At 37.2% G+C, this 25,818-nt stretch overlaps 1 protein-coding gene across 2 annotated transcripts; it reads right to left on the bottom strand.

Moving 5' to 3' along the window:
• Positions 1-1,181: 1,181 nt before the first annotated feature.
• On the bottom strand, positions 1,182-25,370 carry LOC139942341 (homer protein homolog 2-like). Of its 2 annotated transcripts, XM_071939174.1 has the most exons (10): positions 25,241-25,370; positions 23,787-24,027; positions 13,467-13,623; positions 12,892-13,023; positions 12,266-12,412; positions 11,609-11,715; positions 11,173-11,329; positions 9,066-9,194; positions 8,421-8,501; positions 1,182-7,760 (listed from the first exon to the last, which is right to left on the bottom strand). In XM_071939174.1, exons 2-10 carry the CDS (start codon positions 23,789-23,791, stop codon positions 7,581-7,583), a joined length of 1,095 nt encoding a protein of 364 aa, XP_071795275.1. In that variant the 5' UTR covers positions 23,792-24,027; positions 25,241-25,370; the 3' UTR covers positions 1,182-7,580. The 2 variants fall into 2 exon arrangements, with proteins under 2 accessions (XP_071795275.1, XP_071795274.1); XM_071939173.1 differs by lacking the exons at positions 23,787-24,027; positions 25,241-25,370 and adding an exon at positions 17,872-18,241.
• Positions 25,371-25,818: the final 448 nt, after the last annotated feature.

Genomic DNA, 25,818 nt, shown 5'->3' with positions numbered 1-25,818 from the left:
TCAGCTGAAGCGTTTTATTGTTTTGAGAAAGAAATTACCTCTTTCTCAAAAACTATTTTACTTCAGAGGGAGTTGTTTCTCACAATGTTTTATGCTATAACAGCTCACCATTGCCGTTACCAAGTAAGTTTTTGTACTAACAATTATGTTTGAGTAATTACCAATTGTGTCAAGTGCCTTTTTTAAAAACAATTTCTGTGGGAGGGTATCAAATATCCAGTATGCTAACATAAAATCAGGTATTGGATTGAATTGCCATCAGGCTGGGCAAGGAGCTAGTATACACATGTTGGCTGCTTCAAGTGCTACGGTTAAAACAATGACGCTCGAGGTGATCCCTGGCACATTCTATTTCCCGAGGCGTAGTCGAGGGAAAACAGATCACTGAGGGAGTCGTAGTTTTAACCATGGCACGAGTAACGGCAGTTAATATTTGTTTTACAACACCCCAAACATATACATTGTACTTAATAGCCAGATGTCAAGGTACCACAAAGCTGCTGTTACTATGGGTATAGTACATTGTGATAGTATATCGGTTGCCATGGGTACCTTGTTTGCTGCATGTTCAGTACGTTGCGTTTGCGTGGTTTATACTTGGGAAAAACCCACATCATGTGACACGCTCTAAACCAATCAAAATGCAGAATATTTGTAAGGGGTGAATATATTATTGCATCAAAATTACTTGTGGTCGTGTCAAAATGGAACCAATTGGTAGTATATGATTTATAGTTTGAATTGCGAATTTTATCTCTGGCATGTCTAGTATTAGTTGGACAGTATAAAACATGTACATAAATAAACAAATTGTTTTTTAACAAAACGTACATGACTTTTGACGTCCTTATTGACTGTGTACTGTGACCCTTTATCCGATTTTATTTTAAAACTAAACGAAATGTCATGTAAAGATACAAGTCTTTTGTAAATATTAGATTAAGAGTGTTTAGTACGCCTAAAATATACTTTGTCTTTGAGTAAAACCAAATCACTCAAATCATGTACTTTTTTGTAATTAACAAAATATTGGATGTCAGTTTGGATTGCTAAAAAAAGGGGGAAGGTGGGAAAGTGCCATAGAAATAATACTCCGTAAAACCTTTAAAAATGCTGAAAACTTTGGTCAAACCCATTTGTTGAGACCATCACTGGTATGGAAGTGCTCTGTGCCCCTGTATCATATAGACAGTGAACTCATACATTTATTTACCACAGACAAAATCAAGAAAACAATCCAAACCTGAAACACTTTTCTCAGTACAATAATGGTTTATTTTAATGAAAATGTTAAAATATTAAGTTCATCTTTTTATACAATTTATACCGTGTAAATATCTACATGTCAGGATTTTTTTCAAGCACAATCTGTTAATAGGTCCGAGTAAATGCAGCATGTTTATAAAATTGTGAGACATATTACATTTTTCAGCCCACATCCCAAAGAAACACAGAAACCAACATTGATTTTGAACATTGTCTGATACAATGACTTCGTTAATTAAAGACAATGGACACTATTGGTAATTGTCAAAGACCAGTCTCCTCACTTGGTGTATTTCAACATATGCATAAAATAACAAACCTGTGAAAACTTGAGCTCAATTGGTTGTCAAAAATGCGAGATAATAATGAAAGAAAAAAACACCCATGTCACACGAAGTTGTGTGCTTTCAGATTTCAAGACCTCAAAATCTAATTACGAGGTCTCAAGGTTATTTCTTTCTTGAAAACTACGTCACTTATAAGAGGGAGCTGTTTCTAACAATGTTTTATACTAACAACAGCTCCCCATTTATCGTTACCAAGTAAGGTTTTATGCTAATAGTTTTTTTGATTAATTACCAATAGTGTCCACTGCCTTTAACAAAGATATTGAAAAAATAGGGAGACTGCTAACGGAAGGGCTCGTTATCTCAGTTGGTAGAGCACCGGCACATTAGTCCAGAGATCACGGGTTCAAGTCCGCTCTAGTCAGTTTTCCTTTGGTCAACCCAAACGAAATCAAATGCAAGCAGTCGCTTTACTACAAGCAAGTCATTGCACCAGACATTCAAATCAAAATGGCTTATTTCATTAAATACTTTTCAAAAATTCCACCTTCTTTTAATCCAAGATTTCAATTTTTCAAACAAACATAATCTTGAACCTGTCTGTGTCTTGTGATGTTCAACTATAGGTAACAACTCAATACAAATCAGTATACACCTTTAAAGGCAGTGGACACTATTGGTAAATACTCAGAATAATTATAAGCATAAAACCTAACTTGGTAACGAGTAATGGGGAGAGGTTGATAGTATAAAACATTGTGAGAAACAGCTCCCTCTGAAGTAACATAGTTTTCGAGGAAGAAGTAATTTTCCATGAATTGACTTGAATGAGACTTTAGGATTAGGTTTTGAGGTCCCGAAATCAAGCATATGAAAGTACACAACTTCGTGTGACAAGGGAGTGTTTTTTTCTTCCATTATTATCACGCAACTTCGACGACCAATTGAGTTCAAATTTGCACATTTTTTTTTTTTTATGCATACATGTATGTTGAGATACACGAAGAGAGAAGGCGTCTTTTATAATTACCACTAGTGTCCAGTGTCTTTAAAGCATTTTTATTCTGATACGCGTTTTAGTCACAAATGTTAAAACCTTGGTGGATGATGATCATCTTTATACATGTACATTATCAGCAAAGCATAAAAAAAAAACCAGCAATCTATTACAGATGAAAAAAACTTGACCCTACGCATATCACATAATTTTTGTTTTAAGCAGAGCTGGCTAAAAAAAAAAATGGTCTCCATTAAAAACTGAACAAACTAAATGTTACACATGGAGAAAGACACACATAAATTGCACATGTTAAGTTAACCCCCAAAATATATTACAAAATAATAGTAACAGAATGGAAAATTTCTTTTCATAAAAGAGAGGTTCGGTGAATGTTGATGCATCATAATTCCAGTCCGTGCATTTGCAACAGTGATTTTTTAAAATATTTTTAAGGAAGAGCTAAGGTAAAGACTCGTTAAAGTGCAACAAAAAAGTATACTGTATTTGTCATTAATTTCGTTGGAGTTTTTTTACTATGACCTACACTGTCTTGAAAAAAAAAATTTCAATAATAATATTAACAATATGCAGTTCCCTTAACGTATCTGATGCGCTTATTAAAGCACTTATTATTTTTACAATTATGCAGTGCTATCGTATAGAATTAGGAGACCCATTTATAGAACCTTGCAAAGAGTTTACAAAGTGATGTGGCGCAGTCTGCAACCATACAAGAAATACCCGGGCAATTAACAAGAACTGCATCTTTAATTTTGTGAAGCACCTTGAGCATCGAGCAGATTTTAACACCATATAAATATTATCATTAACCCTTTCTCTAAACAAAAAGTGTACTGTAGGTTCTTTTACATGCATTACTTACACACAACACACTGGACCAGTGGCTTTACATTCAATCCAAAATGAAGCAATCTTGCAATGGTCAAGTCTAGCTCAAGGACATATGTGCCATCAGCATGGGAACCCAACCCACAACCAAGGCCCGATTTCATAAAAAATATTGCTTAGCTTAGCAATAGAAATGAGCAGGGTAATATACCAGTCAAAAGTTGTACATGTGTCATTGATGTTTGGCTGGTAACCTTATTCTGGTAAGCAAATTTTGTTGTGCTTAGCAATTTTGTTCTGCCCACTACTTGATGGGAGTCCAGTGCACCAGAATGCTTGGCCGCATTACCACATGAAATGCTGCAATGTACAAGTTAAACAAATTTGAAGAACCAACAAAATTAGATGTCATGTTTAATAACAATATTAAGAGCTGCACGACAAGTGTGCTTTGTAGTATTTTGTTGTTGCTAAGCAAAAATAAGCAGAAAAATCTATATCAAACAGTACATTTGACATGGTAGTTGGGCTGGTTGTAAACCTGTTCCTGGGTCTGCTACATGTACTTGATTAAAATCATCACTAGTTTGTTGTACGATGAGTTTTACGGAAACTAGGAAAAGGTTGTGACATAAAATGTAAAGATAAAAAAACGTGTGTTAGTCAGTTACCTACATGTACATGTACCTATGTTCCAACACCCCAATGTTCTGACAAATTCATTTCAAAGATAAAAATTCAAAATTTACATGTTAAAAAATTGATTTAACCTCCAGAACAGTACAGTGCAATTTAAAGAATAAAAGTAAACCCTAACCCAAACTGTATTGTATGTAGACAACAAGAGGTATTAGGTGTCGAAACATAGAGCAGTTACCGTTAATAGTCATGCATACAAGTGATTATTTTTAAAGACAAAACTATCAACTCCCAATAAATGGGATTATTTGTAAAAATATATATACAGCTTGATATTTACAATATTTTTTGGTTTGCGCTACAATCAATACATGTACATTAATTACGTCTGGCCGTAGAGTTGGGACCAGCTGGAGTCAGTGCAATTTCTGTTACCATTCTATGGGTTTTGATATATACCACTATGCAGAACCAGTTTGTCCTTAGAAATAATTTTTGTTTATGGTCATAAAAAGCTTCATTGGTCCGGCTTAAATCACCGTGAGAAGTATTTACATTAGAAACTGCTGTCAGTTTTCAGAACTTTATGTTTGAATTTTGCATATTTTTTTCTTTTTCGGTTGACGTGTTAGGCACAAAGTTTCCTGCCTATCAAAGATTTTTTAGAGATACTAAACAAAAATGTTAATTTCAAAAAGATGCAAAATTTTAGCTATTTCCACTGAACTAAAAAATGTCAAAGTAAAGGTTATGTTCAGAATTGACATTTTCCAATGTGTCTCATGTTAACATCTCTACATTCCAAAAAGAAAATTATGTTTTGTATGCTGGGTTTTTGTCCAGAAATTGTTCATGAACACTTACAGTCTGAAGAATACCGACCAATTGTAGATGCGGAAGATGCACTTCTGCTTTTTCCACCATTTTTGGAGTTAATTCCTTTGTGTACATTTAACAGGATAGGCAAAGATCGGCATGTGTATGTGCGCTGCACATCACATAAGGGGTCAATACAGAAATGAATGGTCTTGAAGATTAAGTCATTTATACAATATATCCCGACAGCACTGATACCCAAATGTTCATTCTATGAACTTGCTGCTCAACGAGAATGCTCCATCCCAACAAGCCACACTACTACATTTTTAAAATCATCTACAATTCCATTTTTGTATTTAAGTTTCCTTTGCATTTCAAACCCCTGTTTGGACCAGTGGTTATGAGTAACATTTGACGTTGATTTCACCAAACTGCGAGTCCCAACCTTGCACTGTAACATGCAAACCTATTTCGGTCATTTTACATGTTCACAACTTGTATACAACATTGCATCTTTAAATACTGACTGAACATACATGACAGATGTTGCAAGTAAGACACTGGAATTTCTTCAAATCATTCCCGAAGAAAACAAACAAACAAACAAACAAATTTAGTAACATCAAGGTGCTTACAAGTTGCATCTTTTAGTGCATTCCCACAAATTCCACGAAGCCCCGCCCCATGACATATCGGCCAATCACAACCGTGACCACAACATCTGTATCGAAGTGTTGGTTCTTCTTGGAAAAATTGATGTGGTCTTGATGTTTGAACAGTTTGAAGATGAGCAGAGTATACTTATTAAAAATCATATTCTTCTACTAAACACATAAAAGTGTTTTGTTTTGTTCAAATTCCCTGCTAAGTCCATTTGTAATAGTTCTGTGTAGCTTTGTTCATACTCTGTTACTCTTAAAAAAAAAATATATATGTAGACTTGACCTTCTGCGTACTTACAATAAATAAACAAAACACTGTAAATCTCTGAAGACAAATTAGGACAGGGTGGGGACGTTTTTAGGTAACCCTTGCCTCTGGTCTCTGCTCTGTCTTTCCTAATTGTGTTACATACATGTACACTATGTAATACCCAAGGTCAGCCCATTCCTGAACTATATCTGCTTTCCAAATAAGTCTTTCAATACAACCAAAACTAAAATAAACAGGAAAATAAATACATGTACTTGGTCAAAGGGTAAAAATACAATGTACCATAAAATTCCATACAGTCCCATATCCTATAAAAGTATAAGAGATAAGTCTGTGTGCATAGGCTACTCGTGGAAAACAGATCCGTGTTAAAGCCAGTGGACACTATTGGTAAATGTCAAAGGACAGTCTTCTCACTTGCTGTATCTCAACATATGCATAAAATAACAAACCTGTGAAAATTTAAGCTTGATTGGTCGTCGGAGTTGTGAGATAATTATGAAAGAAAAAACACCCTTGTCACACGAAGTTGTGCGCTTTCAGATGCTTGATTTCGAGACCTCAAATTCTAAACTTGAGGTCTCAAAATCAAATTCGTGGAAAATTACTTCTTTCTCGAAAACTACTCCACTTCAGAGGGAGCCGTAACTCACAATGTTTTATACCATCAACCTCTCCCCATTACTCGTTACCAAGTAAGGTTTTATGCTAATAATTATTTTGAGTAATTATAGTGTCTACTGCCTTTGAAATACAAAAATATGAGTGGTCATACTTAAGCTTTAAAAACACAAAGGTTACTTCAGGCCTTGAAATATATACCATGTCACCCACAGCAATTGCATTGGTACCCTGTGCTTTTGCTGTAATGCCCTTTGCAAAGTTCCAATACAAACTGACATTATCCTCGTACAAGTGCCCCTTACCAGAGGGAAATTTGCTGTGCTCCTTTAAGAGCAATGTTCAAGGCCTGTTACTTTATGTTGTCAGTTAAAAAAAAACAAGAAAAGTATCACATGCACGAACAGGATTTATTTCTTTTGGGAGGGGGGGGGGGGGGTTGAATCAAATCAAAAGGGGTTCCTGAGGGCTATGGTGACCTCTTGTCAGCAGTTTGACCTCCTCTGCTTGTAGCTACCCCCTTCACGATCCATCAGTGTTTGTATGAATGATCTTCCCACCAAGGGAACTCGGCAAACTCCCACCAGTGGGGAATAAACACCAAGCTGGCAACAGCCAATCTCTCTCATACAAACATTGGTTTAATGTCTATGATTATGAATTGCACAAAATCAAGAAATTGTGATTCAGTAACTAGACGACAAAATTTAATCTAGTCATTGTGAAATCAGTGGTTAGCTTGGTTGGGATTCGAACCTACAACCTTGTGACTGCAAGTCCTGCAATCTAACCACTAGACCACGATGAGTTAGACAAATCTAGATATTGTAATACAGTAACTAGACGGCAATACTTATTCTAGTCAATGTGAAATCAGTGGTTAGCTTGGTTGGGATTCAAACCTACAACCTTGTGATTGCAAGTCCTGCAGTCTAACCACTGGACCACACAATGACTTCTCAGAGGTAGAGCTAAGGGGTCCTACAAGATCTGCGATTGTGAATCGCACAAATCAAGAAGTTGTGATTCAGTAACAAGACAACAATACTTCTTCTAGTCATTGTGACATCAGCGGTGAGCTGGGTAAGATTCAAACCCATAACCTTATGACTGCAAGCCCTGCAGTCTAACCACTAATGAATTCTCCGAGGTAGATCTAAGGGGTCCTACAAGATTTGCGCCATGTCTTGGTGAAGGCCGGCCAGCTGTTGGACCAGGTTCCCAAGTTGTAGGTGAAGTTCTTGGGCTTGGTGCGAGTCTTTCTTCCTCCCTTTCTGCTCCTTGAATAAACCTTCTTCCAGCTCTTCCACCCGTTTCTGAAGAGCGGCTTGCTTCTCTTGCGATTCCTTAAAGAGACAAAAACATCGAAAATATTGTCAAAAACTTTCCAAGACCATTTTTGAATGTTGTCAGAATCATTCCATAGTGAAATTGTTGTATTGGAACCAGAAGTGAGAGTCATTGATGACAAAAAAAGTCTGAAACTGGGATCCAGACACTGCTTAAAGATACTGAACACTATTGGTAATTGTCAAAGACCAGTCTTCTCACTTGGTGTAGCTCAACATACGCACAAAATAACAACCTGTGAAAATTTGAACTCAAATGGTCATCGAAGTTGCAAGATAATAATGGAAGAAAAAAGACCTTGCCACCATAGTTGTGTGCTATCAGATGCTTGATTTCGGGACCTCAAAAACTTATTCTGAGGTCTCAAAGTCAAATTCAAATATTTTACAGGAAAATTACTTCTTTCTCGAAAACTACGTTACTTCAGAGTGAGCCGTTTCTCACAACATCTTATACTATCAACAGCTCTCCATTGCTTGTTACCAAGTAAGTTTTTACGCTAACAATTGTTTTAAGTAATTACAAATAGTGTCTACTGCCTTTAAGTTATGGCGGAGCAGCGTGTAGCACTTGTGCTTACTGATTAGTCTATAATGTTCCACTGTGGTTCTAATCAGTAAATAGTCCATTATAGTCCATTAATCTGATTTCTTTACCTGTAAACCCTGCCTTAGTTTCTTGTCTTCTTCCTCCGTTTCTGTAACCTGGTTGAGTCTCTTTGTCAATTCATCGACCTCCTACGATAAAAGAATCAAGTTTGTGGCTTTAAACACTAACATAAAGAACATCTTTTCATGTTACCTTGCTGCGCTAATACCGTTGTTAAAAACGATTTCAACTTATAGGGGTGCGTTTTCGTGGTCGTAACCAATAACTGTTTCCGTTGAATTTGCAATTGGTTAATCACAGGGCACTGACTGAAACGGTTATTGGTTATGACTCAAAAAGCCCACACCAGGACGACATGAGAAAAGGAAATACAAACTACTGAAAATTCATTTAAAGAATTTCAATCAGACATAATGGGATGGGCGCATGAAACCACTTACACCAAGAACAGCTTTTTATTAAAAAGTTGGCAAAGTTGTAATCATGTTGGGAGGTTATTGCATCACATGTTGTATTTACTGCACACCGTGAACAATAGTGTGGCAATTGCACAGTAAGCCAAGAGATTGTAACCGCTGAATTTAGCGGTAAGCAGAGCCATGAAATTCTGCCCATCAGAGCCATGAAATTCTGCCCATCAGAGCCATGAAATTCTGCCCATGTGAATTTGGTCAATTGTACTTGTGACTTGCCTTTGTACGGTCCTTGTTCGCTAGAGTGAGTGACTGAATCTTCTCTTCGAGTTCCTTCACTCTACCGTCCTGTCCTCCAGGGATGCTAGAGGGCGCTGCACCTTGAGCCTCGAAGGTAGCGTCTTGTAACTAAACAGACAACCATGTAGAAATTTTAAATAAGTAAGGTTTGCGTTGATAATAATAATATTTTTGGGGTTGAACAAAGAATTGACTGGAGTGGGATTCGAACCAACGACCTCCGGATTAACGTGCCGGCGCTCTACCAACTGAGCTATCTAGCCCTATAATGGCGGTGTCCCTATTTTGTCAATATCTTTGTTCGGGGGTGCCAGTCAGAAGCCATACAACCAACGACCTCCAGATTAACGTGCCGGCGCTCTACCAACTGAGCTATCTAGCCTATATTGGCGGTGTCCCTATTTTGTCAATATCTTTGTTCGGGGGTGCCAGTCAGAAGCCATACAACCAACGACCTCCGGATTAACGTGCCGGCGCTCTACCAACTGAGCTATCTAGCCCTATAATGGCGGTGTCCCTATTTTGTCAATATCTTTTTCGGGGGTGCCAGTCAGAAGCCATACAACCAACGTCCTCAGGATTAACGTGCCGGCGCTCTACCAACTGAGCTATCTAGCCCTATATTGGCGGTGTCCCTATTTTGTCAATATCTTTGTTCGGGGGTGCCAGTCAGAAGCCATACAACCAACGACCTCCAGATTAACGTGCCGGCGCTCTACCAACTGAGCTATCTAGCCCTATAATGGCGGTGTCCCTATTTTGTCAATATCTTTGTTGGGGGGTGCCAGTCAGAAGCCATACAACCATGTATGGCTTCTGACTGGCACCACCGAACAAAGATATTGACAAAATAGGGACACCGCCAATATAGGGCTAGATAGCTCAGTTGGTAGAGCACCGGCACGTTAATCCGGAGGTCGTTGGTTCGAATCCCACTCTAGTCAATTCTTTGTTCAACCCCAAAAATCATTTACAAATTTACCCAGACAGTTTCCCTAGTGGTTTATATTGATAATAATAATAATAATAATAATAATAATAATAATAATAACCGTATTTGTAACGCGCCTTTTGCCAAAGGATACAAAGCGCCAGGTATTATTACTGCAAGGAGTGGGGTGAATTTTGAGATATAAGACCTAATCCTTAAGCACCATGTAATGGTTTACAAGGTGCTATGGCGCAAGATGCTGCCAATCCAGCCAGGAACACCGGGGCGAACCCCTTCTCTTTTCGATAAGTGCACTGGGTTCTTTTACATGCGTTTACACAACACATGGGACCAACGGCTTTACGTCCCATCCGAAGGACGAAGCAATGGTTATGTGTCTTGCTTAAGGACACAAGTGTCACGGCTGGGGATTCAAATCCACACTTTGCTGATCAGAAACACCAGAGTTTGAATTCGGTGCTCATAACCGCCCGGCCACGACACTCCCACTCCGACACCATGTAATAATCTTTGTTGTGAGTAGAGGTGGCTCTGAGACGAGCCGGTTTGTACTGCTCGACATTTCGGTCAAGTGTGCTCTGACCGTCTTCTGGAGAATGCTGGCTCTGCCGTTTGTGTATAAATTTATCACGCATTATAAAATCCTGACTCCTTTAGTCTCTTAGCTTTACATGATACCTCAATACTCCACTAACCTCCACACCAGTAAAAAAGAAAAATAAGTAAGTCAAGTTGACACTTCATCAAGGAATCTTCAATCCAGTACCATGCTTCTCCTCAATGAACCCAAGTTTTGAAACTCCTGGGGTGACAGGTATTTTTCCTTCAGCTGCGCCATGCATCTGGAACTCTCTACCACTTAATCTTAGATCTTGTCTTTGTACCACAAAATTCAAATCTCTTCTCAAAACTGATCTCATGTCACAGGTTTTCAAGGACTTATTTAGTTGTGTCTGTTTTCGTTTGTTGTTTTTTGTTTGACTGCGCCTTTAACACCCAACCCAGCAGGGTGGATATGTGCACATTACATTAGTTGATATCCTCTGTGAAGCATTTAGGAAGCTTGCTCGAAAACATAAACCACTGTGTGGTTTGGCAACACACCATACGACATACAGCCTTTCAAAATCCTACCTTTGCTTTTATTTTACTGTTCTCTTCCTTGTACGCCGATAGTTGTTTCTTCCACTCTTCCACATTGGACGTGCTCTCCTGTAAAGCCGTCGTGAGCCTGGCATTGTTGTTCTTTAAAGTCTGTAGTTCTAGCTCCCACTTCTTGGCATTGTTTGAACTGCAGGATCAAAGAAAAATTGCTGTCGGTGTTATCATAAAAAGAGATAAATAATAATACAAAACCATGATCATATTTTGAAAGCACCTTTTATAAAGGTTTCAAAACAGGTCACAATAGCACCTTCAAGAGTCCTCTTTCCCATTCTGAAAATTGTGGTCCGACATGAGATCTTTACAACTATTTTTCTGAAGGGATTTAAACCAATGGCTAGCGACCGGTCGGCGTATGAACACAATTAAGGGGGGTTACAAACAACACACTGCGATAATGCATTACCTTTGTGCGAGGGCAATCTTTAGTCTGTCATTTTCATATCGAACGTGAGCATCATTAGAGGTGCTTAGTGGAACAGCACCAACTGTAGTCTTGTCACCAGACGATTCCTGTAAAAACCAAGTCCATTTTGAATCAAGAAAATCTTGTACATCAAATTTCTTTTTACCCAAACACAGCTAGCCCACTCATCAGGGTAATACTACAATGGTTCAAAAGCTGGACTTAACATAAAACTATTTGAAGGAACATTACGGAATTCGTAAGAAAAAAATTGTCTAAGATCACATATTTACATAAAACTTACACGATCTAATGATGATAGTAGTAATCATCCCTTGAAATATTTCTGTCTGAAATGTCATATTTCATGAGAGATAAATAAAACCAATTTCCCAATGGGAGCTTATTGCTCAGTGACCCTAACCCTAAGCATTTTATTCATTTTTTTAAAATCAGTGTCATGCAAAATGTGTAATCGGTTTTTCGCTATTTTCTTGTGACCCAGATGGCCGATCGATCTCAAACTTCTACAGGTTTGTCAGTTTATGTATATGGTGGATTACATTAAGCGCTTACACTGCCAGCAATTGTTTTGTTAGCAAAAAACAATTCTGTAATGTTCCTTTAACATTTGTTTTTCTTTTTGTTGATATTTACCCTAGCATGTTTGATGACCGGTATTGGCTCTGGAGAGCTGATGATGGTTTTCGGTGCGGTGCCGTTGGTTGTAACCGGGTCACCTTCCTTCTTATCCGCAGCAGTTGCTTTCATGTTCTCTTTAATACTTTCAAATTGCTCGATGAACTGGTGGTAAAAAAAAGACAAACAAAATGGATTATTTTTTACTGTTTTAAAGGGAGGGTACAACTTTGGCTATTACTCCAAAAATGTAAAGAGCACTGGAGAGCTGTTGACAGTATAAAACAGTTTTAAAGAAAGAGGTAATTTTTCTGCCAACCAAATTTAATCTGAGAAAGAGTGTTCGAAAATGTTCTTTATTTTGAGAGTGGCAGCAGAAAAAGCTCTGTCACCGTAGCATGTTTTCATACATGGACCAGGGCCCAATTTCATAAAGCCTGTAACACAAATTTGCTGAGCACAGAAAAGTATTGCTTAACATCAACAGGTTACCAGCCAATATTACATTAAGTTAACATTGTTGTGGCTGGTGCCCCACTTACTTAACAAAAAAATTTGTCAAGCCGTATTTTCTGCTTTAAAACAGCTTTATGAAATTGGACCCAGGCTCAGTTGAAGTTGAGAGGATATAGAACCATACCAACCTTATTAAGTTCAGCCTCGGCAGCAAACCCAAGTCCATACACTGTATTGGCTCTATTGTCAGCCCACTGGCCAAACTTCTGCGACGTCTTTGTGAACTGCATCTGTAGTGTGATTGTACTGTTGATGATAGCCTGTTGAGATCGGGGGAAAAAAAACTCAAGTTAGGCTTCAAGGCACAATATAACTTTCGGTTTTTGAACGTTAATAGAACGATATAAGTGTAGAGGAATACAAAACTACGGCACAAATTTTATCTCAGGTGGTCGCCGAAAATCCGGAGCCAATACGCTGGAAGAATAATACCTAACAGGGTTGCATAATCTGGGAAGCATAACTGACAGTAGCGCTTTTGAGATTCAAATTTCGGGGCTTCAATCATTTTCTTCTTCTTTTCATAACCACGTTACTTCAAAGTGAAGCGAATCTCTTAAAAGTGTTTTATGATTTTGAAAGCTGAGCTGTAGACTTCTAAGTTGATGTAAGCACAAATTTCCCTGCTTCTGTAAGCGCCGATTCTTTGCTTACGATAAGCAGAACCATGAAACTATATTAGGCCCGAGTGGTGATTTCCTACCTTGGATCCATCCACACTAATGATCCTATAGGAGCTTCTTGTGCTGTCATAGAAGAATGAGACAGTGACTGCCTGTTTGCTGGAGGGAAGCCAATTTTTCTTGGTTACTGGGTCTATTTGGAAGACATGAGCCCTGGTGGTAAAGATCGGTTGCTCCCTGCATTTGAAGGAAAGTAAATCATCGTTAAAATAGTAATAACTACTAGTTCTTTGTATAGCACATTTTAGTACCCTGGTCATTGGTCCTGTGGTCCAATAACATTTCTTTCATATTTCTCAGGTCCCACACCCACACCTCTGGGCCCAATTTCAAAGAGCTGCTAAGTGATTTTCAGGACCAGCAAACAACAGCTGAATACCTGTAACAAGCAATATGCAACAAATAGAAATTTGGTTGGTAATCCTGTTTTTATGCTAAGCAAACTTTTTCTGCTTGGCAGCTCTTGGCTGCTGGGCTGCCATGGCACACCAAAGGCTTTTTCGAACACAATATCAACCTCTACCCTCGCAGGTACCCATTTATACCACTGGGTGAGAAGGAGCAATTATAGTGAATTATCTTGCTCAAGGACACAAGTGCCATGACAGGGGATTTCAAACACACACCCTGATGACTAAACCACCAGAACTTTAATTTGATACTCTTAACCGCTTGGCCATATGACACCCTACACTGTTAACAAAATAGTCTCATCAGGGCTCCTTGTTTTAAAAAATAGTTTGACAGCACAATGCGGAACCCCTGCAAAAATGTGCGTTGCCATTTTTTGCCATTTTGAAAGTTAATTTCTTTGCATACAATTTGACTCCCTCTGGTCAAAATGCTGAAATTAATCAACGTGTCAGACGAAAGCAAAATTACAAATAACTGTTTTGGACCAATGTCCACACTGTAGCAATATCAAAACTGAGATCCATTGCAAAACCTGAATTAACAAATAAAGCTGTACACGCACATATAAACATCAAAGAAACACATGCTACTCGAACAAGGACAGCAGAAGCAAACAAACTAAATTTAAGTCTTTCAAGATTAAAGATTAAGGTTTCTATGCCGCAGCAAATGATCTTTGGAATGATTTACCAATCTATTCGCCAAACTAAAAAGGGCTCCAATTTTACACTGGACCTCAGGTCCGATGCTAGAGATTTTGGTGTCGGCTTGTCTTGAAATTAAGTCGGTAATTGTTAAGCGCGGTGTATAGCTACGGGGACGGTACACTCATCCTCGATCCAAGTATGTGTGTGGCACCTACCTACGACCATTGCGTGTGTATAATCGCACTGTGACTGTTGCATGAATGGCAGAATGTCATCAAGTCTAGGTGTCGGCCAGTAGACTTACGGACGAACAAGTCCTGCTGTCTTGTGTTTTTTAATTGAATATTAATGGTGCATTCCTCACTGTGTAACTTCTTGATTTTCGAACAAAAATATAGTAGTTAAAGCACTGTGAAAATTTGATACAAAATGTCTTCATGGCTTGAAGTTCTGATGGAAAAATCCACAAAAACAGCAGGGCTTGTTGCTCGCAGTTTTCAAATCACCAGAATCAAACTACATCTTCATAGTTTAAAGGCACTACATACTTTTTCGCTAACGACACAATAACAAATATTAGCATAAAAAATTACTTGGTAACGAGCAATGGAGAGCTGTGCAACAAGTGTGTTTTTTCTTTCATTATTTTGTTGCAACTACAATGACCAATTGAGTCGAAATATTCACAGATTTGTTATTTATGCATGTTAGGATAAACCACCCACTTTCTAATGCCAGCATGGAATATTTATAAACTCGACCTTGGAAAAAATTAACCTATTTCCCATCATTTCCTCAACCCATTAAAAAAAACTGCTCACACCAAGTCAACAAGTCATATCTGCATTTTTTTTATATCAGCTCAAAATTTACACTTGTCTGCAGACCCTGTGGCCGTGGCCAGTGATTTCAGCCTCAGGGCCCAGTTTAATAGAGCTGCTTAAGCACAAAAAGTACAGCAGGTAAGCACAACAAAATTGTGGTTATCAAACTGTTGTCACATTGTACAATTTGTAACTGGTATCCTGCTCAATTCTGCTAAGCAAAACATTCTTCAGCAATATTTTCTGCTTTAAAAGCAACCCTATGAAGTTTGGCCCAGGCCAGTTAATTTAAAAAACAAGTCTGATGGTCTTGTGTTCTTCAACTAAATACTAATAATACTCATTGTCTTTAGGGTCTGTATGTTTGGTAAGTGAAAATACCGTGGGATTTTAACTAAACCTGGAAAATTTCATTTCAAAAGGTGGTAGCGATTTTTAGATATTGATGAAAATCTGGAGCCGTTATGTCCCGAAGAAAGAATAATCCGCAATTAAGATACACAATCTGAGAAATGTTACTACCAGTAACACTAGGGGGCCTATAATTATTTTTTGGGGGAAACAAAATTATGGTTTTTTTCCATAACCACATTACTCCCAAAGGAAAAGTTTCTCAAAATGCATTAATCGAAAGCTGCTGTACTTCTTACCAAGTAAATTTTCATTGTCATCAATTTTCAGAGTCATTGCCAAGCGAAGGTACAGACCCCTTAACCTTCGATCATGCAATAGTATTATTATGCCATGTATATGTGTATCACGTGAAGACAAAAATACAGCTTGATTTAGTATGCATAATACAAGTTATGGTTTTAAGAAAGGGAAGTGACAGTAATTTTATATTTTTGGACAGGAAGTGCCTCATTTTAATTGAAAAACCATGTGACTTTTACATCCCTACATCTACATCTACAGTGTCATTGTTGATCACAGCAGTGTACTACAATAAATGCTTTTAATTTCAGAATTTTACAAGAGAGAAGTTCAAGTCTTTCTTGTTTTCTTTTAAAAAAAGAAGAAATCTGTTTAGCCTCTGCTTGTGCTAGGGTCAAAACATAAGGCCACAAATTTGTTTTAGTTATTTTTTTTAAAAACAATATACTACATGTATAAATTAGGCTCGCCAACCCGATTTATATTTTTGGCCAAACAAAACCAAGAAAATACAACATGTGTAAGGGTATAGGTTGGTCATAGTACAGTTCCATCATACTTGGATAGAGCTGGATCAATTTTTTTTCTTTTGAAAAATTTAAAGACACTGGACACTATTGGTAATTGTCAAAAAAAGACCAGTCTTCTCACTTGGTGTATCTCAACATTTGCATTAAAAAAAAACTGTAAAAATTTGGGCTCAATTGGTTGTTGAAGTTGTGAGATAATAATGAAAGAAAAAACACCCTTGTCACACAAAGTTGTTTGCTTTCAGATGCTTGATTTCGAGACCTCAAAATCTAATTCTGAGGTCTCGAAATCAAATTTGTGGAAAATTACTTCTTTATAGAAAACTATGTCAGAGGGAGCCGTGTCTCACAATGTTTTATTATATCAACCTCTCCCCATTACTCGTTACCAAGTGAGGTTTTATGCCAATAATTATTTTGAATAATTACCAATAGTGTCCACTGCCTTAAACAGACAATCACAAACATTTTTAGCTTTTGACTGGTCTTACCTTGTTTCTGCTGGTTTTAAACATTATTTCTCAGGAAAACGGGTAAATTGTGTATTGCCTTTACCATGTATATTTGTTTATCTGCTAAGTTAAAGGATTTTAAATACTTTGAAAAGGTGTGGGCTTAAGTCCCATACAATCTTGACAATTGGACTTTAAAAAAAAGGAGACTTTTGACCATTTTATTCTTCATCCTCCGGATCGACGTAAAGGTGGGACATAAAAGTCGCAGCAGGTCCCGTATGTTGTGTAATGCACGTACAAAAAAAAAGAGTATACATTTATGTCCATTAACATCTATTAAATCGTTTGCAGTACCCGCTGCTAAAACATAGGATTCAAACTGCCTCTAGCTACCGGGCAATCTCAGTGGTCTAGTTGGTATGACACTGCTCTAGAATTGCAAAGGTCGTGGGTTCGAATCCCACCCAAGTAAAATGCCTGTGATTTTTTTCACAGGACTCGGGAAAGTACTGAGTATACAGTGCTACACACATCGGTGTATATGGGTAAAAACCAAAAATTAATATTCTTTATCCCCGATGCAAATTTAACATCTATTATATACATTTATGGTTATGAAAAGGAGTTTGAGTGGTGTTTTCTGGTAAGGTTGGCTGAATATTGTGTCACAGCACCTTGTAAACCATTACATGGTGCTAAACATGGTGCGAGTAAATAAATGGGTCTTATATTTTTGAACATAGCGCCACATACCTTGTAATGAGTCACTGTTTTGCATGTATGCTATTAAAAAGCACGATTATTTATTCATATATTTTAAAGGAGCAACCACAGATATATTTTGTATGTACAAACAGTATCATGTAAACATTTTTAATCTTAGAACAATAAGAATACATACATGTACGTCCCCATTGCAGCTAGCTAATGAGATTCCGTCCAAAAAATTCACTTTCATCAGCTTTCAGTCCTTTCACAAAAAATCTCACATCGGCATCGATTAGAGCAAATCCCTCCACACCATGACCAGAGATCGCCAGCACCTTCGTCAGATCCCACCTAGCTCCAGGCAGGCAGTGCCGAGTGAGAAGTAGCCTGGGCTCAAAGCCTGAGCAACAACCGTGGTCTCTTCTGTCGACAAAATAACTTGGGTTTCCTGTCCAAACCACACACGGCTCAACATCACATACTAACAGTCACCAACCGCTAAGCACGGGTTGACAACATTGAGTAGGCCTTTACACATATTTTCCGCTGTTTTTTTTTCTTCTCATTAAAAAAGAAGTGTGTTTGAAAATAAAATGGCGTCAACGTTAAAGATCAAGTTGAACTTCCTTACAGCCTGTGGGTCTTTCCTGTTTGCCAATCATCGTATTTCCTCCACAGTGCTCAGGTTCACTTGGGGACCCGGGACTACTTTCCTCGAACGGCAGGATTCTATGTGAAGGGTCTAAAAGACGCTAAATCTTACAATTCCACCATGTTTTTCTTTTCTTCTTCTTTTCTTGGATGGAGCGTTGATTACACAGTGTCCTAATTGATTTATCTTTAAATAAACCGTGGAGTTTCTGAGGGTCAGTGTTGCTTTTTTGTGGCTTGAGTGTCAGATAGACGCAGACTGAGAAAAGTGATGAATATATTCTGTGGTTCGAAACACACTTCTTTCTGCCTCTAATATTTATCTTGTAACATTCTACAACAGGATTTTAACGGCTAAAATCGGTTGCGTGGGTTGATGTTGACTCAGGACTGCTGAACAACCTTTTGGTGAGACATATTTCTTCTTGACAATTTGACTTTCTGTAACAACTTTTAAATGTTCTTTAATTCCTCTGTTGGTTTTACTTAAAAGGAAGGTACAATATGTTTGGTACATAACTCTTAGAATCAATAAAAATAAAAACTTACTTGGTTAGAAGTACAACATCTTATTAAACATTTTGAAAAGCATAATTTTCACTTTGAACTTAGTTGTGGTTAAAGGAACACGTTGCCTTGGATCGGACGAGTTGGTACATAAAAGGCGTTTGTAACCGTTTGTAATAAAATGTGTATGGTTAGAAAGATGTTGTAAAAGTAGAATACATTTATCTACACAAATACGCCTCGAAATTGCATGGTTTTCCTATTACCTCGTCGACTTACACGGTCGGCCATTTATGGGAGTCAAATTTTTGACTCCCATAAATGGCCGACCGTGTTAGTTTGCAAAGTAAAAGGAAAACCATGCAATTTCGAGGCAAATTTGTGTGGATCATTATATTCTACTTTTAATTTATCTATCTAACCATATGCATTTCATAACAAACGGTTGCAAACGCTTTTCAATGAGTTACTCGTCCGATCCAAGGCAACTTGTTCCTTTAAATATGTAAAATATATCAGTTTCAGTCCCGCAGAATTTGAATTGGAGAAGCGTTACTGAAAGTATGTTCTCTGATTGTGTATTCTGGTTACTGATTATTCTTTCTGTGTGGATATAAACAACTTAACAGAGCATACTTTCCCTTTGAAGATATGTAAGATATAACAAAAATGATTTTTAGAGAGTGACATAAAATGTACAACAATCATTTAAAACCTCCAGGTGTACAAAAACATGGCCATTGTAACTAACCTATAGATAACAAGTTTGTAAAAGTACAAACGAAGGTGTTAAAAACTTCAACAATATATCCAAAAAAACAACATAGTAAAATTTCATTTGGATTTGACACAGGTTCATCATGACATAAAAGCTTATCAGCTTAAATTTTGTTTCTAACGATTAAGTATTTCACTTTCAGAATCATTTCTAGGACACTTTCAATGCTGATATTAAGTTTATAAAACACAAACATTCAGATTAAAAAATTTTACTTTCTTAATCGCCTCATGTATGTTTGGACCTTTCATAGAACGATATAAAGAGAAATAAAGTTATCTAGATTTCTAGAGACAGTATTTAAAGGTTAATTAAATCCGTTTACCTGTTTAGCTTTCAAAACTATTCCAAATCAGGCCTGGAATTTCATTTTTGTACACATTGAAAGGGCAAGGCCATTCATTTTGCAAAAGGCAATTGGAGAATCTTAAAGTCAACGGGAAACTTTTGAAGGGGCACCAAGGCCAAGACCGGGGCAGAGGTCATGGCCTACGTGGCCTGCGTGTAATTCCAGACAGGGGCCAATTTCATAGAGCTGCTTAAGCAAAAAATTTGCTTAAGCACGAAAACAGCACGCTTATTTTACACATGTTACCGGCCAAAATGTCATGCCATATACATTGCTTATGACTAGTATTTAGCTGTTGTTTACCTAGCATAACAATTGAGTGGAGACTTGGCCGGTAATCTTATTTTACTAAGCAATGAATTTTTTGCTTAAGCAAAATATTTTGCTTAAGCAGCTCTATGAAATTGGGCCCAGGGGCCGATTTCACAAAGCAATACAATGCATCGCAAGACAAATTTTCAGTATCACCATAAAGATTTGTATTGTGACATCACACTTTACTTAGCAACTACGATTGATTTGAAGTTACGATCAATTTGAGATCTTTGTGAAATCGGCCCCAGGTCTACCAAATCAACTGACATCCATCTTCACACTAATCTTGATTGCACCATTTTGGAGTCAGTGTCCATGTGTGTTATACCATGGAGGTAGGATCCTCCATGGTTATACAGTGTAGAGCGCATGCTTACACACTTACAAAGTTTTTAATGTTATTTGAATCGCGGCAGACACAGAAAGCGGGCAGACAGCGTTACCTTGGTACGATGGTTAGGGATAGAATATGTAGCATCTTGAGCGGAAAAACTCAATGGAAACTCTATTTAAACATACTTTCAAAGGCAGTGGACACTATTGGTAATTAGTCAAAATAATTATTGGCATAAAACTTTTCTTGGTGACGAGTAATGGGAAGAGGGTGATGGTATAAAACATTGTGAGAAACGGCTCCCTCTGAAGTGCCATAGTTTTCGAGAAAGAAGTAATTTTCCCCGAATTTGATTTTGAGACCTCAGATTTAGAACTTGAGGTCTCGAAATCAACCATCTAAACGCACACAACTTTGTGTGACAAGGTTTTTTTTTCTTTCATTATTATCTCGCAACTTCGATGACCGATTGAGCTCAAATTTTCTCAGGTTTGTTATTTTATGCATATGTTGAGATACACCAACTGTGAAGGCTAGTCCTTGACAATTACCAATAGTGTCCACTGCCTTTAATGTGTTTGTTTATCATTTTATATACAATTTTGATATTGTAAAACTTTTGAATTTTTTCGTAATTATTGATCAAACAAACTAGGGCTTAACCTCAAGATTTTTAAAAAACTAGACACACTTCAGCCGAGATGGCTGTTCTTTTAAAGAACAGAAAGAAAAATACATGTACATGAAAGAGGAAATCAGGTAATGAACAAAAAATCAAACAAGCAGCAAGACAGTTTTGCCAAGGTTGACTTGACTTTGTTTTTGTTTTGTTTCAATATATCCAAGATCTATGTTTTGGGAGCAGACCAAGAGTTGCGTTGTTTAGATTTTGTAATAAGTATGAGAAAGTGAAACCAACTAAAACCACAAACTCTAAATGTGTAGGTTATGGACTATGGCATGTAGGCCTAATGAGGTTTGTTCAACCGAATCCAAATAAATGTAGATGTTCGGTGCAACCTACTTTTTGTATGTTTTTTCTTCATTAACTTTGCTAGCTCGATGCCAAGACAAATCAATGGACTCCGTCAGACCATGACTGATACATGGCAGAGTTTCACGCGCCCCCCCTCCCCCCCCCAATGTTCCCATACTTTTGAAACACAATCTTTTCCCTTTGTACATAGTATGTAAGTGATTACATTGTTTATTATTCTATGCCAATATCACAACAACAAAAATTTGACCTCGAAAAAGATAAAGAAATAACAATTCAGATGAACTGAAGTAGATGAAATTGACATCACAAATAGCTTTCTACAGGTTTGTTAAAACCATCCTGGACAGTTTTGGTAAACAGTATTGTCCAAGGCCCACACTTCGTGTATCACAACTTATAGGCCCCCTATATAAAATAACAAACCTGTGAAAATTTAGGGGTCATCGGCGTTGGGAGAAAATAACGGGAAAACCCACCCTTGTTTCCGCACGTTATGCCGTGTCATGACATGTGTTTAGAATAAATCTGTAATTCTCGATATCGAGAATTGATATTGTTTTAATATATTCTCAAAAAGTAAAGCATTTCATGGAATAATATTTCAAGAGAAGTCTTTCACCATTACCTTCTGTTAACCCTGTAAGTTATTTGTAAATCTGTGAACTTAAAAAAAAGAAATTCTGTTCCGAAAGTGTCCAATGGCTTTAAGGGTTATGTTAAGTTGCTGAATGTAATGCAATAGTTTCACCCTTCTTCTCTCAAACAAATCTGTGAAGGTAAATGCTGATATCAGGAAAAGTGATTTTCCAAATGACGAGGCAGCTATTTTGACAAAAATTTGTTTCTGAAAATCTCTCTTTCAATACCAAGAATATTCCATCCAGAAACCCCAGTAAAAATAGATTTTAACATTATTGTCTTTTTCAAAAGAAACAATCTGGAAAAAGTTTCAACTTGTAATCACAAGTTGTTTCTTTTTAAAACTCTATATCAATATAAACCACAAGGGAAACTGACTGGGTAAATTTTTGAAATGATTTTTAAGGTTGAACAAAGAATTGACTAGAGGGGGATTGGAATCAACGACTTTTTTAAATTCTCAGAGAAATAAATGGTATTATATTCAAGTAACTAAGTTTCCCCTATAATAAATAAATTATTGATTCAATTTTTTCAACAGTTGAGGACAAATATAACCTGTAGTTTTGTGGAAGAATGATGAACCAAACGCTGCCAGGCTGTGTATACAGAAATCTGCAATCTGCACCCTACACTGCTACAACGTGTAATGTTAATCCCGGATACATACACAATGTTAATGAAGGTAAGTTAGTATCCTTCATGTTTCAACAATACTGCAACCTAAAGGGTTTTCCTATTCGGGACTGTCAGTGTCAGTGCTTTTGTAGTTGTGCTCAAAGGTTTACTTTCAGTTTGATTTAAATATAATTCTGATGATTATTACTTTACAACAAAAAATGGGATAACTCTTCTCTTAGTGTTGTTTTTTCTCCAAATTTAAACAGTTCAATTGTTAACCAGTGTAGGCAGTTTTCTTCTCACTTCAATTCTGGTCTTGAACACAAAATTCCTGTCCAGTAAATATTTTGAGGTACAAGCCCCCCCCCCCCCCCCCCCCCCCCCGCAGTCTTATGGGTTTTCCCCGAAAAGTCTGTGGACTATCAATGTAAACCACCCGTAAATAACCTACAAATCACAGTCTACATTTATGTATTTTTTGGATTGATAGGCTTTCTAGTCACAGTGGTTAGGCTCACTTTTATTAATCCTGGCCATCTTAGAATGGGCTTGTCATGTCTGTTTTTATAACTGTCTTGCTTGATTGCCAGTGCTCTGTCTCTTTCAATTGGTTTACAATTCTTCTGGGTGTCATAAGTTTACATCCGTTGTTTCTTATACTGTTATATTTCATACAGTAATATTGTATCTTGTACTGTTTGTTGAAATCTTGGCCGAATAAATAATAATAATAATAATAATAATGCGATTCATGGAGACAATAGCGTAATGAACCTCGTCCCCTCCAAGAAAACCAGTAAATTCAAATAACAATATTATAAGCACAAGGTGGGTGTCGCTTTCAACCAAAATAACCTGCAAATAAACGGTTTCAAAATCACACCATGCATGTCTACAGACGACTGAAAACTCACCCCATTTTCAAGCTTATGATTTTCACGTCAAGTTCTTCTACTTGGTGTCCACACAATGGAAAGTGGTCATACAGTCAGTATACAAACTCAAGCACTTCAGAGAAATGTTTCAGTGGCAATGCAGTAGTGATTTTTTCGTTTGCCCAGAGTGGAGTAGTGTTGATTCATATATCACTTTCGGTACTCAAGTGTATGCGCTTGCCACCAAGCATAACAAATGAACTTCCTGGTTTACATAAACCTGTAAAAGAAAAATCAAAGGAAAGTGGCATTTATATTTAAAGGCAGTGGACACTATTGGTAATTACTCAAAATAATTATTGCCATAAAACCTTTCTTGGTGACGAGTAATGTGGAGAGGTTGATGGTATAAAACATTGTGAGAAACGGCTCCCTCTAAAGTGCCATAGTTTTCGCGCAAGAAGTAATTTTCCACGAATTTGATTTCAAGACCTCAGATTTAGAACTTGAGGTCTCGAAATCAACCATCTAAACGCACACAACTTCGTGTGACACAGGGTTATTTTTCTTTCATTATTATCTCGCAACTTCGATGACCGATTGAGCTCAAATTTTCACAGGTTTGTTATTTTATGCATCTGTTGAGATACACTAGTTGTGAATGCTAGTCTTTGACAATTACCAATAGTGTCCACTGTCTTTAAGTTGGGATAATTGTAAAGCTTGATCCTTCCAGACACTTGTGTAGACCAGAGGGTTATGTTACAATCGTATGTATAAGATTGTCGCACCTATCTTTTCTTGTTGTGCTTGTGGAAATGACAAGTTTAAAAACAAAAAATGTATGAATATAAAAAGTTTCATTGTAAATAAAGTAAACATTCAACTAAAGTGCTTGTTTAAAATGTACTGTTACCTTGTTCTTTGCAAGTTTAAACTTCAGATAAGTTATGATAAGATAAGATATGTTTTGTTTTGTTTGTTTGTTTGTTTATTTGTTTTGTTTTGTTTTGTTTTTTGTTTAATTAATCCCACGATAGCGCAGTCTTTCGGAAAACATTTACGACCTCCCATTTCTGGCCTTCTTTTTTTCTTTCTCTTTTTTACAGTACAAACTACAACTACATGGATTGAAATAAATTGGAGTTTCAAATTTGAATTGAGAGAAAGTAAGCAACAAGGCCACTTTCATTTTACAAAGAGCACCTTTCCTTTTTTCAATGAAAAGTCTTATAAATTAAGGTCTATGGGTTGCTTGATCTTGATGGGATAATTAAACAGCTCCTTTCTAATTCTAGTCTCGGAACAACACTCAATGCTTTAGTCATTTTTAGAGCATCTCACTCAGCTCAGCTCATTTCCGCAATTTCGGTTTCATTCAATAATAATCAAAACTAAACGTCACTCAAATGATTCATTGGTTGATATACAGATAAATAAATCAAATGATCCTTCTTTATATAATAATTCCAGTAAATGAGAGGTTATCTTACCACTTGATCTGCTAACCTGTACTTTGTGACACTTATTGCTGATTAAACAATCACAGATCTTTTCAAAGTAAAGTTTCTTTACGTTTTCAGCGATCGGAAAGTTGCTGATGTTGTTGTTGACTAATCAATCATACACATGGTATATCTCCCAAACCCTACATGTACTTTTCGTTCGTCGACTGTAACGGTATACCTATGGAATTACAATTACGCTGAGTTGAGGTTGAGCACCGGTACCAGGTAACCAGACTACCAGTGTACAACTGACGCTTTTACAACCGAGCGCAAAGTAGGGCGCCCTCATTTTCAGTGCGGCTTCATTATTGGTTGAGGGTGTGGGATGGACCGGATGGGTATGCTTTTCAATGAGATTTTGATGTATATTATTTTGGTGTCACCGCAAACCAAATAATATACATTGATACCTCGCCATGCAATGTTTCAAATCCTATAATTGGGATTTTGTTTTGTCTAACTCGATTTAAAAAAAAGGGATAAAAGGAAAATCAGAAAAAAAACTTTTGAGGATAGCAAACAAAACAAAAGTGCGTCCGGCCCGGGGACGGCAGGGCCAAAAA

Source organism: Asterias amurensis, chromosome 9 (genome assembly GCF_032118995.1).
Source record: "Asterias amurensis chromosome 9, ASM3211899v1".
Classification (NCBI taxonomy): Eukaryota; Metazoa; Echinodermata; class Asteroidea; order Forcipulatida; family Asteriidae; genus Asterias; species Asterias amurensis.
Note: the sequence above shows the minus strand (reverse complement) of the source record. Positions and strands in the feature narration are given on the sequence as shown.

Bases quoted from the DNA above. Each gene is read 5' to 3' on its own strand.
- LOC139942341 (XM_071939173.1), bottom strand. The intron at 11,330-11,608 runs GTAATGCATTAT...TTGATCCTGCAG, and splicing joins AAGATTGCCCTCGCACAAAG to TTCAAACAATGCCAAGAAGT. The intron at 9,195-11,172 runs GTAGGATTTTGA...TTGTCTGTTTAG, and splicing joins ACAGTAAAATAAAAGCAAAG to TTACAAGACGCTACCTTCGA.